Source organism: Cicer arietinum, chromosome 2 (genome assembly GCF_000331145.2).
Source record: "Cicer arietinum cultivar CDC Frontier isolate Library 1 chromosome 2, Cicar.CDCFrontier_v2.0, whole genome shotgun sequence".
Lineage (NCBI taxonomy): Eukaryota > Viridiplantae > Streptophyta > Magnoliopsida > Fabales > Fabaceae > Cicer > Cicer arietinum.
In genome coordinates, this window is record NC_021161.2 from 41,822,594 (window position 1) to 41,836,057 (window position 13,464).

Below are 13,464 nucleotides of genomic sequence, written 5' to 3' on the forward strand. Positions count from 1 at the left end.
AAACAACAAAACCCATGGAAAAGGGGGGGGGGGGGGGAATACATAACAGAACATAGGGAAAATAATAGCAACGCAGATAAGGGTTTGAGGTGACAATAGCTAAAGGAGGAAAAAACTGAGAGGAATAGAGGAGGCAAAGAGGAGGAAAACTGGGAAAATAAACAAAAGCAGCACAGACAAGAACCTGGCCATGTGTGGCGGTCCAACGGTGGCGTGGGGCTGGTCGGCGGTGGTGGTGTGCGTGGCTGATTGGCAGAAAATGAAACAGAGCGCGAAGGAAGAAGGCTCACAAGAAAGGAAGAAGAGGAGATACATGTTCACAGAGAAGAAGGAAATAGGGTTTGTGTGCAAAATACCCATATTACCCCTAAAACATTTCAATTTTAAGGGCAAAATTGGTTTTTTATCAACTTCACAATCGCAGACGTGAAAGGCCGCGACAGGAAAATTGGTTTTTCTCCACAAACACGTCTATGGAAGCTGCAGCACTTAAACGCAACGCAGCGGCCATCCCCATAGCGGCCAGCGGCCATGATTGACTACCTAGACAGATGAATAAAAATCTAGTGTCTATCAATCTAAATAGGACAGTAAACATTAGATGTCATATATCGCATGGCAATATAGCTTAATCCCAATAAAGAGTAGATTCATTTCTTACACTTCCAGAATGGGGATCAAAAAATCTGAATAGCATTCTGAGAATGGTTGATTTTCCTGTCAATTGTGCATGAAAATAAAATCTCATAAATGAACACATTAGTAGCAGAGATTATTCACAAGCCAGAAAATAAAACAGAAAACCATATCCAAATATGAATACCAATACATTTCATATTTTTGAAGTCAGTATAAGACACAAGATCTGGAGGATATTATACTTTAATACAAAAGGGTGATTCATGGATGGGCTTTCACCCATGATCTTGCATCAGCTACCTGATTGGCGTCTGAGTGGCCACAACGGCAATATCCATTAATCAACAAAGTAATAAAAAAATTGGAAGCCTCAAATGAATTTCCAGTACTAAATATAGAGCAAACCATTAGCACAACTCTGTTTGTGATTGGGGTGGCTAATGCCTCCCAAATTTTATTAGTTTGCCTAAAGTTGATATCTAATAACAATATCAGCATTGAAACATAAAATTAAAACTATATGAATACTCTAGCTACTGATGTTTTATAAAAAATTAGCTACTCCTTATGTTGGTATTGTTGTTGGTCACCATAGAAGAAAATAAATCAAGCAACAACACAGATCTTCCTACAAGTTTCTGACCACCGAAATTACATCCATTAGTTGGATGGAAAGGTATGTTGCATAAGTGGATTGAATCCTAAGGATACTAAATTCCAGAAACAAAAAAGACAAATACCACTTTTTGGAAAATTAAACAGAGAACTGGAAACTGCATAGATCTAAAAATATAAGCCATCTAACAGAGGGCCGAGTAAATTAAATAATTTTATGGAAGAAGTGCCATGTGTTTTAATTCTAAACCGACACTATACGGTGTTTGAAGAGATAACAAGATGACAACTTCAGTATCGGACTCAATGAACAACAATCAGTTTTTCAATCTAGGGGCTACAAGCACCAGAAGAAGTTCATCATCAGTCAGATGGTTGATAGGCTCCGCAAAATGTTGTAATAGTAGCTGCAACTTGAGCGGCCACGCAGTGCTATTGTAGTATACTAATCATTGCAATACCGAAATATTTTGGTAATTGCAATAGGGAGTGGAGAACAGCACAGTAGCCGCAACCCCGGCCCCTGTTAATTACCCTAGAAAAAATCTTTTGCAAAATTGTGATAAATAGGGTAGAAATCTATTAATGGAAAATTTGTATTTCCAACCATAGGCAGCAGGAAAAAGTTTCTAACAACAGCTTTGCAAGTAAAATAATGTTAGAATATTAGAAATATCTTATAATATCTTTTATATTATATTAGAGTATTTTGAGTTATTTTCTATGATCAATTTATAATCATAGAGAATCTTAAAATATCTCTTATTATTATTATGATTTAGTCTATGTTTCTCTATAAATAGAAATTAGTATTGAGTCTATTGTAATAAAGTTAACATTAAACTATTATCAATAATATTCAAACCCTTATTATTTTCTCTCCTCATTTTCTCTAAAATCCCACAATTTCAACATGGTATCAGAGCCTATTTCGATCCTCCTTGAACGATCCCGCCTCTATTCCGCTGCCGAGTTCCCAACAATTAGGGAATATAATTATAGTTTCTCTTTCCTAACATTCCAATATTCGGTGAGATTTTTTTGGTAAACCGTGTCCCAATTCCGGTTTACCCCTTATTTGTAGCTTTTCGTTTATTTTCAGCAGATCAGTCGCAGCACTGTTCATCGCGCGGTACTGTTCACTGCGCAAAAAAAAAAAGGGTTTAAGTTTCTCCTCCGGATCCTTTATTCATTCCGATCACCGACAGGTTTATCCTTAGTCTATTTAAACACATAAGCTTTCTGCTCGAAACCCTAAAACCCTAATATTTAGCCCTAACTAACGTTGGCCAAGCCTGTGTATGTTCTAGGGGTTTCGTTTCACTCACAGTTCCTAATATATTATTATTGTGGAATTAAAAAAAAAATATATATATATATATATATAAATATATTATTAGGGTTGTATAAGCCTTTCCACAACCCATTAGGGTTTGACGCTCTAACCAACCGAGTTAAAGAGCTAATAGCGCATAATACCCGATGAAGGTAGCTCCAACCAACCAACGATGATTTGGGTAAAAAAATCACGGCGCTAGAAAGAACAATGGGTGGTAAAGTTTACTTTGAGAATCATTATTATTTGTATGGTTATTGGGGGATTTTGGTTGATCGTTATGAAGAGATGAAGAGATGATTGAGAATTATCATCCTGGTTTTGGTGATCATAGGTGGCTACTTGTGACTCATTTTGTGGGGTGTAAACCATGTGGGAAATTTGAGGATTACCCTGTTGAAAGGTGTTTGAAACAAATGGATCGTGCTTACAATTTTCGGGATAATAAGATATTGCAGCTGTATGATTTTACTCACAAGTCACTTGTTAGTAGAAGGGATCAGATTTTTGGTGGAGGAAACTCTCCAGCCTTTGTAGTGCAGCTGTTGCAGCCCTTATAAGTGGGTTCTTAGCTGACAGGTTTGGAAGATTTGCAATTCAACTGATGGAATTCTTCTTGGTGCATGATTATTCTCTCTTCGATGGTTCCAGATCTGCCCTTACTCTCCAATTTTGATCAACGAAAATATATGTCATTGTTCAAACAACCGTTATCTCTCCAGATTTGGACGCATTTTCTTATTCCGTTGATTGATCACGACTTCGTTTCGTTAGAGTCGCGATGCTTCTTCTTCGATGTTTGTCATGCAATTTAGTTCTTACTAATATATTATAACAGTGGCTTCTATTCCCACCGACGATTATTTCGGTGGTGTCCCTTTTTCCACATATGAATTATATTAGTGATAACTTCTTCCGTTGGTGGTTATTCTAACGGTGTCTTTTATTTTCATGAGTTACTTTACCTTGGCAATTTGTCCCAGATGCACTGGCCTTGCCTTTCTCTCCTTGAAGCACGCCTCTCTCTCCTTGAAGCAGATTTAAGTTTAAATATTGAGTCTCCATTATTATTGGTTTGAAGCTTCCAAATACAGTTTTTTAGAAGAACGGAGCTTGCTTATTTCAATTGCCTGCCATGAATTTCTCTCAGGCTGATGATCAATCAGACTATCTGGCTAGGCTATATTTATAGCAATTCTCTCCGACTTCACATGCATCCCTGAGTTGCCTCTCCATATTTTTTATTATTTTGTGGAGCAAAATATTTTCTTGTAGCAAGCTAAAGCTTAGTAAGCTTTAGCTTGAGGGGGAGTGTTAGAATATTAGAAATATCTTATAATATCTTTTATATTATATTAGAGTATTTTGAGTTATTTTCTATGATCAATTTATAATCATAGAGAATCTTAAAATATCTCTTATCATTATTATGATTTATTCCTAATTTAGGATTTAGTCTATGTTTCTCTATAAATAGAGATTAGTATTGAGTCTATTGTAATAAAGTTAACATTAAACTATTATCAATAATATTCAAACCCTGATTATTTTCTCTCCTCCTTTTCTCTAAAATCCCACAATTTCAACAAATAATTTAAAAAAATAAATAATCTAATCATACTGAATCTTACCACTTCCACTAGTCCCAACAATTGCAACACTTTTACCAGCTGGTACAACTAGTGATATTCCATCTAGTATCTTTCTTTCTGTGAGGTAACTGAAGCATGCATCAATATATAATCACAAAAATATTAGTCAAAACACAAAAGTTATATTTGATCAGCGTGTTAGCTTTGCAATATAGCAAACGTTATTTTATTAAATACAATTTTCCATGCCTTCCATTCTGGAACTAAATAGCAAGCAACATTCAAGTAAAAATTATTAATTATAATATTCCTGTAATATTTAGGGAAGTTTGTTTTAGGAAATTTGTGGAACGTTTTTCTATTTGTACAAATTTGAGCAACTAGGGAAGATCCCATTAAGCAAGGGATCTTCAAATAGAGCAGAGTATTTCTTTTCTTTCAAAAATAGCATAGGACTCCTGTATGCTGAGTGTAATAAACGCAAGCAATTCACAAAGCACATGGTCAGTCGATTCTCAAGAAGGTAATTTCTTGTAATTCCTTCTTGTTAAAGCCAATAAAAAGTACAAAACACACTCTAGAGCTTTTTGTTATTAGGAAATGAGTTGATGCAAATATCTATGCCTCTCACACTTCTCTTTATCCTTATATATGTTTATCTGCAGTTCAACCTCAACATGTGTAGAACAGTTATATTTGCATTATTAGGCATCCAGGGATGATCATTGGTTTGATTTGAGCAGTTGAGAAATAAGAAAATGAGGAAGCACAAGAGGATTTGTGTATGAACTACACACTGGAGAATATTATATATAGAGTACAGACATATAAATACAAGGATTACAAGTACCCTAATTACCTTAATTACATAAAGTCAATCCATAACTATCATATATTGATTTGGCTCCTCCAAAGTGAGTGACTCACTTTAGAGAATAAAGTAAGTAATATCAACCATTGATGATCAAATATCAATCCATAACTATCATACATTGAGTTGTTGATATTATGTGCACATGCATGACCAATCATGGATAGTTATAATATCAACCATTAAATCACTCACTTTACAAACTTCTCACTTCAGATGAGCCAAATTCATCATATATATGTTAATTCTTATTGAAGTTATGTGGTTTTAGATAAAGAGAGAAGAAAAAGAACACAGATTTTTTGAATTAAAATTTGGTTTGATATGACTGTTGAATAAAAAAAAATGTGTGTTTTTATCTTTGAAGTAGTGTTAAGTGTTAAGACAAGGTGTCTCATAGTTTGTTTGAGTAATACAATTTTAGAGTTTTATCATGTATCTTATTTATAGATTTGAATTTGAACTGTCCCATAACCATTATAAAGTTCAAACATGAAATAGAAAAGTCTGTCCTTTCAAGTCACACACTTTTTAGGAAATCAAACCGACCCATGGGTTAGCCAAAAGTCAGTTATATGAATGGTAGCATTATTATGGAGTAAAGGGACAATCACGCACCTAAAATGTACATTTTCAAATTGGATCCTTCCCCCATTAAATCTTAGAGGTTTTGCATTTTCTTTATCCTTAATGTCTGCTTTTTCCTGTAATAATAGTAAGAAAGATGTGCAATATCTCTCAGTGACGAAGGAAAAGAAAATGAAAGGTAAACATGGTCACATACACAGCATATATTCTAATAAATAAAGGTTACAATTTATGTGGAAAGTTGTAATCTGACACTGATCAGACAGCGGTCTATATTAGGAAATATTATCTATTCTGTAACAGATCCCTTTGTAGAATTGGACACTTTTAATAGTTGTTTCCAGCCTAGGAAACCCCAAAAGTCATGGGATCTAACATTAGTGTACTTTGTTTTCTACCTAGGCTGACTTCGTATAATCCTAACCTAAGTGTGCATCAGAAATAACAATGAATAATTCTTTTAAATTTTAATGGGGAAGGTACCTCAAGTAATTGAAACATGGATTTCATGTCAACTAGACTTTGTATAGTTTCACGATAAACACTACCAAGGAAATTGAGTGGAAGAGATAGTTGGAAGAGAAGCCCATTTACCATCACCTGCATATTGAATTAGATTATTATCAAGGTCGTGATTATTAATATCAACAGAATTTTTATATTTAACTTGATTGTATAAACAAAAGAAGAAATACATCAAATCAAAGAGAAGCTAATTACAGAGAAACTGGAGGATAAGGGTCCTCAGTATAAAAGCAAAACACATGCATTAAAGAACAAATAAAAACTTCAATGAAGAAAATCTATTCTTGACATAGAATTTAATTTGATGAAACTTTACCAAATCACCAACGGTCATTGAGCCATCCATAATCCCATGAGAACACAGAACCATTGCTGTTGAAAGAGCAGTACTAAATATAACATTTTGACCAAAATTCAGCAAAGCAAGACTGTGTTGGGTTTTCAGAGCAGCATCCTCATACCCTGAACAATGAGATCACATGTCACAGCAGCACAAGCAAACAAATTGCACATTAAGACCTAAGAAAGCATACAAAATGAAATTCGAGAAGCTACTACAACTGTTGTTTTGTAAAATAACAAAAAATTGTACAAAATCACAGATATCAGTATCTAGTTATTCTTTGGAAGCAAGAAATTTCCACTCCTTCACAGATTTTGTCCCTAACTTAACCTCACAAAGCTAAATGTAAAGTGAGAATTGTCTTAGCTTTATAATTTCTATTTAGGTCATACCTCTAGCCAATGTATGACTTGGGTTTTTTCCAATACACTGCCTCGCGTCCGAGGCTATCAGGCTTGGTTCGTGGATAATATGGGTGGTCCAACAACGAATCTAAAATAGGCTCTCATCTCATATCATCTTCAGTTTTAGATTTGATTCAATCCCACAAAACCATCTTGTAAGGTGAAGATTACCTAAGCTTTATAAGCTCTACTTAGATCATCTAGTCAATGTGGGGATTTGGTTTTTCCCAATAAGAAAAAAACGGGCATCTTTCTGCTCAGCAAGCTTTTTAAAAAGTTACTAAAGAACTTAAACACTATTTGACCAAAAGATCAGTTACTTACTCTTTAGGTACTTGTCATAATTATCAGTTTCATGTCCTTCATTATTGAAATATTTGACCGTCTGTAATAAACAGTAAAAAGAAAGAAAAAAAAATCAATCCCATGGCTATGACCAATTGAAGATAACCTTCAAATTTAAACAGCATAAATAAATTAAAATATTGGTATAAGTGAATGAAATGCTAACCTCGTAATTAATAAGTGAATCAATAACCCTAGTACTAGCATCATTATCGGCCTTATTCATCGCTTTCCTGAATTTAGTCCTCCACTGAAAAGACAGGAAACACAAGAGTAAAGAACTTTTCACAAGTCCACATTAACATGCAAAAATCCATTTGTCCTACCAGTGCAGTTGGCTAATAACAAATATACTGAGAAGTGAAACTTTACTTCGTACAAGAAGAAATTGGAAAACTTCTAAATGTGGTTTATTATTACAATTATTCCAATAAGTGGCTTTGGGGGAAGAGACTAAATTTTTATGTCAAAATACAGTCTAGGCTACATGCAATTGGTTGGAGCATTAAACTCATTGAGTTAAAGAGGTTTATTTGGCTCGGTAGATGACCAACCAATTTAATATAAGATTTTGCAATTAATTTGTATAAGATTTACAGTGGTCCTTTAAGCTTTTAAAAGGATTTCCATTTTTAACCAATCTCACTCCTCTTCTTCAATAATTAGGGACATCAGGAAAAATAGAAATCTGAACTTTGCATGAAGGATCTAAACCATTTTAACCACCACAGTTCCATTGGGTAAAAGTACAAAAAGGCTGCCACAATGTCAGTAACATATATGACAAGACCAAAAATGAAAATAAAAGAGCACCAAGTTATTCCAGTATGTTTAGATTGATCCGAGGCATACCTGTGTAATAGTAAGTGTAAAAACAACATAAGCAGCAACTGACAGGGAAGTAATCCATGCAAAAGGTGCTCCAAATTTGTAGGCCAGTATACCTGATACCATAGATATCTGGATGGATATGTGTTAAATCTGTTGAAGTTGTTCAAGCAGAAAGAAGCAAGAGTTGGGATGATAAAATAATTTACAAAAAACCACTAATGAAAATATAGACACCAGGAAGTCAAAGGTGAAAATACAGTTCCCACAAAATATCTTCCTCTTAACAATCTACACTAGGGGAATACATGAGTCACGTAAGCAACAAGATAAAAACTGAGGCATACCTCTAATATGGTGGGTACTACATTGAACACCATCGAGGAGAGAATGAAATTTATTGCACGGCTACCACGATCAATTATTCGACTTAATGCCCCAGTTTCTCGACTGAAAAATATAACTAGATGAGAGGCATACACAATGAAACAATATACAACACACCCACAAACCATAATGCAGAAGACAGGTATAAATAGAGGTGAATATTAGTCACTGGGCAGAGAAATCTCTCTTCTCTGATACTATCCTTCTTTTTTGGTACTTAATTGTTTGCTCTTTTCCTGTTAGCTGTTACTTGTGTAATCAAACCTTGTTTTTCTGAGTTTTCTCAATCATACACACACGCACATACATATATTATAGATAGAGAGAGATTATCCATTTTTTAATGGCAGAAACCATACCTTAAATGATATCGAAGGTCAAGGTCATGCAAATGTGAAAAGACCTGCAACAGTCAAATAATAACATAAATAGAGTACCGTGACATCAAACAGCCTACTGCTTATATAATCAAAATTGTGTAATATGGTATATATTAATACAATCAAATTACAGAAAATACTTTTACTTATCAAATGAATCAAACCCATGAAAGTAGCATACCTTCCTTGAAACTAAACGGATCGTTCGCAGTGCTACCTTAGAAAACAAAGCAGTCCGCAATTCTGCCACAATTATTTTTACCATTTAAACAGAAGTCAACAGGATGAATCGTGAAGAAAAAAAAAGGAACTTCTCAAATAAAGATAGATAAAAGTAACTACATGACTAGATCAAGATTGTAATGCCCGTGTCTAATGGAGGAGAACCGCAGTGAGGGTGGCAATGAGCCACATTGGCTCATGAACTATTTGAGGCTTTGCTTGCTACAGCTCCATAAGTTAGAGTCATTAACTCATGAGTTGGGCTTCAGCAAGAAATTTTAGCTCATTTAATTGCCATATGTGTAGTGGTAGGAAAATTTTATGTGACAGTGAGAGAAGTGAATTTTGACCATTAGATCTAACCATGAATAGTCATCATTGAGTACTCATGTAGTCATTAAATAACTTCTAGTCATAACCATTCAGGAATGGTTGGTTAACCGGTAAATATTTACTCCTCTTATTCTCTTATATACAAGTAGTCCTCTTACTATATCATCCCCTGTACATGTATATAAATGGATGGTCAAGATTAAGATTAACTCCTATAGTCTCTACCTATCACTTGAACCTTTTCACTATAGTAGCATATTATACACCAATTTGGACGAACTTTTTCACAAGCACTTGTGGAAAAATAAGTATTAAAAAATCGTACAAAAAATATAAGCTTTTTAAGCAATACTTTATCGTATAATTTGAAATTAGTTTTTTCATCTTTATTTTGTTCATAAACTGTCGTTTAACTTCTCCATAACCACCTATGAAGTAACAAGGGCTTTTTACGTAAAAATCGTCAACTTATTTCAATTGAAAGGTTCTCATAAGCCAAAAGCTATTCAAAACTAGGTCGTAATATATTTTTGTAAGCAATACTAACTAATGATAGGATGCTACTGTTGACAAATAAAACTTTATTCAGAAGAAATAAGCTATTGATTTTTATGCTTCAAGATTAAATGCTAATGAGCTAATGCAAGTTGAGCTGGAGCCAAGCAAATTATTATCGAGCCACCTGACCCAAGCAAGGAACGACTAATCTCATTGACAACCATACAAGCAGCGCACTGAAGACTAATAAATGTGCAAAAGCCAATTCAGCTCTCAAGCAATGGTTTGGACACATGCCTAAAAATGGGAAACCTTTTGGCACATTTATTAGAGCAGTTTTGTGATACTTTATTCTCTCACGGGAAGATCAAACCTTGGGCAATTATTGGGCTTGAGCTATGCTCTAAAAGTGTTTTAAGTCATACTTTCAGGTTTCAGTAATTCTTAATTAGTTGGGAAGCTTGGATTACCATAAGATGAGAACTCCATTAGCTAAGCTCATGGGATCAGTCACCGGAGGTCTATCTGAACCATTTTGTGATGATTTAATTCAGATTTAATGTTTAATTTTCTGCAAATTCGGCATCTTCAAAGGTGTCTCTTTGCATACAATTGTGTCCCTAATATTATGAGAATGACTGATTCAAGGGTATTGCGGGTTGCAAATTGGGTGGAACTACTGCACTCCAACTGCCACCATTTGCTTTGTTTTCATAATTCATGTCAGCTCTTAAAGATGTACTTTATCCTTGTTCTCACTACTAGTTAACTAACTTCTCTCTATTAATATTTCATAAAAAAGTCTTGTTTTTCCAAAAGAAATGCAAAATTTAAAGCTTTAACATGAATATAGTATATAAAAATCCAAGGAGAACAAAATGTAACTTCAAGAGGTGTTTTCTAAATCCTGGGCATTAGAAATTAAAACTATATAGACTTCCAAATCCACCCCAATAGGTAGACAAAACAAGTATATCAATCATTTCATTTATAAATACCGTTGAAAGCCGAAGCTCCAGAACGTGCAATCCCATATCCAATCAACACTGCCACGGGGGTTGCAAAAAGCACCACCGCAGTAGGATTCATAGCAACAGCACCACCATTTCCCGCGGTGGTATTCAACCAATCAACTGCGAGCTTGAATAAGAAAGGGACCTGAACATTCACAACCTGAAAGATAAAATAGACCATGAACCACCACAAGTGAGCAAGTGACTTAGCAGCAAAGATCCATTATCAACAACAATAGTCACTAATCAACATCAGCAAGTAGTTAACCACAACATAATGAATAAATAAGAGGGTGTCTCAAAGAGCTAATTTGGGCTTATCTTATTATGGCATAAGTACTAGTGTAATTGTTCAAAAAAACCTTATAAAAATAGCTTACAATATGCTCATGAGATTTTTCAGTTTAGTTAGACTAAATACCCAATTTGGTCCCCAAAATTGTAGGACCAAATCACTTTTTTTAGGACCGCATCAGTTAAAAATCAACATAATCAATTTTCCAAAAACAATCCTAGAATAGTAAAAATACTAATACTAATTAAGTACATCCCTCTGTCTAGATATGTCATCAAATACATCTATAACATTATTCATTTAGTTTCAAATACATCTCCGACATTACCAACTTAATTTCATTATAGTCCCTGCAAATCCCAACAGAGTGGCGAATTTGATTAACATTTGGCAATTTCAATGGTCATTTTGGAATATTGTTAATACAGATGACTAGAATGATACAATCCTACAATTTCAGGAACCAAATTGAATATTTACTTATTAAGTTTCCATAAGGCCATACCAATGCAATATATAAATATTTCATATAGAGCATATGCATAGATTCTCTCATTCTCTATACAATTATAAAAACAACTTCTACATAAGCATTTATAGTACAATAAACGTCGTATTGAATAAACACTAAATTAAGCTATTTACATTTTACCAAAAGGCCTCTAAGTAAGTAACCATATCACACTAACCTTAGCTCCAACAAGTAAAACCAATGCAGCAACAACCCGAAACCGAAATTCGAGATTATCTTTCATCCAAAGGTAACTAGCAAGCGACTTAAGAATCTTAATATCAGCAACTTGTCCACCAGGAGGCGCTTTAGCAACAGTAGAAGAAGCAATTTTCTGTTTCTGGTTAACACTTCCATCGTCATTTTTAGCTGAAGTTGAAAACAACGCTCGTCCATCTACATTAGAACTCTGTTCCACACAAATAGTCAATAAAAAACCAATGAATTTGAAAATTCAATTAAAAAAATGAAAACGAAAGAAGAAAATTGAGTTAGGCATTTTAACGAACAGGTTGTGGTGTGAATGGTTTGGTTACTCTGTTATGCGGTGAAGAAGAAGATGGTGATGAATCGGAGAGAAATCCTTTTACAGAGAAAAGTAAGTTCGGGCATGATGTGGATTTGCGGTTATTGAAACTGATTCCGTTACAGTAACTATAACGATAACGGTAAGCAGTTGTGCTGGGAGTCGGGTAGAAGGTGGTGATTCCGGAAGCAGTTAAAAGTGACCGCACAGGATTCCTGCCGCCGATGGTGGGTCTTGCGTGCCTCGAAGCAGCAGCAAGCATTTTTTAGAGCTGCAGTTTTATTATTTTTTTATTTTTTCTATTCTGTAGCGAAAAAGTGTTTTTGGAAGAAGAGAGAGAGAGAGAGAGAGAGAGAGAGAGAGAGAGAGAGAGAGATGGTTTAATGCAGCAATGGTATTGCCCCCTTTCCCCTTTCTCTCAGTCAAGTTCATTCATTTTGATTTTTGCAAGAGGTGTATTTTTTTTAGTTTTTTTTGCAAACAAGTGAAGTCAAAGTAGAGATTCATTCCCTAATTCCTATTCCCCAACAATATAGGACACATACATCGCCACATTGCGATCAAGTTTTCTCACTTTTTTTTTTTACTTCCAGAAAAAAAAAATCATCCAACATTGCTAAAAGCCTAAAACTGAAAGGAGAAATGTGTGGCATATTTTATTGTTATATTTTTTTTTATTTTAACAACTTCCTACTTTTTCTCGGGAAACATATCAATTTTGTAGCAACAATATGAAAGAAATTAGGAGGTAACAACAACAAGAGATAAATTAAAAGAGAGTTGATATTTTGGCACATCTACCTAAGTGATATATTATATTTTATTTAATTTTATTAATATAATTATTTTTTATTTATTAAATTAATAATAGGTAGTCGCATTCTCAAAATATGATTTGTTTCAGAAAAAATAAATAAATTTAAAATATAATGAAGAATTTTAAATAAAATAAATATATAAATAAAATATTAAAATTTGTAGAAAAAATTCACAACAATTAAATTAATAGTTTATAAATATTATAATTAAAATTTACAGCAATTAAATTAATAATTTACAAATGTTATAATTAAAGTGACATCAATGTTTAGATATGTAATGTTTAACAATAAAGTCATTAAGTGAAAATCGAAATTATTTGATTTAAACTTAAAAAAGAAAAATTATTACAAATTATATATTTACTATTAAAATTATATTATTTACTATTATA

General features: G+C 33.8%; 1 protein-coding gene across 2 annotated transcripts in view; it reads right to left on the bottom strand.

Annotated features, from left to right (window-relative positions):
• Positions 1 to 12,767, bottom strand: part of LOC101500289 (ABC transporter B family member 25, mitochondrial) — a 17,253-nt gene extending 4,486 nt beyond the window's left edge. The window contains exons 1-14 of one of the 2 annotated variants that reach the window (XM_012713023.3): positions 12,262 to 12,767; positions 11,904 to 12,134; positions 10,905 to 11,079; positions 9,035 to 9,096; positions 8,833 to 8,876; positions 8,434 to 8,536; positions 8,111 to 8,218; positions 7,425 to 7,508; positions 7,238 to 7,298; positions 6,483 to 6,628; positions 6,125 to 6,241; positions 5,672 to 5,757; positions 4,222 to 4,310; positions 662 to 717 (exon numbers count right to left, since the gene is read on the bottom strand). In XM_012713023.3, coding sequence (XP_012568477.1) covers positions 662 to 717; positions 4,222 to 4,310; positions 5,672 to 5,757; positions 6,125 to 6,241; positions 6,483 to 6,628; positions 7,238 to 7,298; positions 7,425 to 7,508; positions 8,111 to 8,218; positions 8,434 to 8,536; positions 8,833 to 8,876; positions 9,035 to 9,096; positions 10,905 to 11,079; positions 11,904 to 12,134; positions 12,262 to 12,513 — 1,614 coding nt within the window. In that variant the 5' untranslated portion in view covers positions 12,514 to 12,767. Of the gene's footprint in view, positions 1 to 661; positions 718 to 4,221; positions 4,311 to 5,671; positions 5,758 to 6,124; positions 6,242 to 6,482; positions 6,629 to 7,237; positions 7,299 to 7,424; positions 7,509 to 8,110; positions 8,219 to 8,433; positions 8,537 to 8,832; positions 8,877 to 9,034; positions 9,097 to 10,904; positions 11,080 to 11,903; positions 12,135 to 12,234 lie in introns of both variants that reach the window. The other variant, XM_004490682.4, reaches the window with a different exon arrangement.
• Between the last annotated feature and the right edge of the window lie 697 nt (positions 12,768 to 13,464).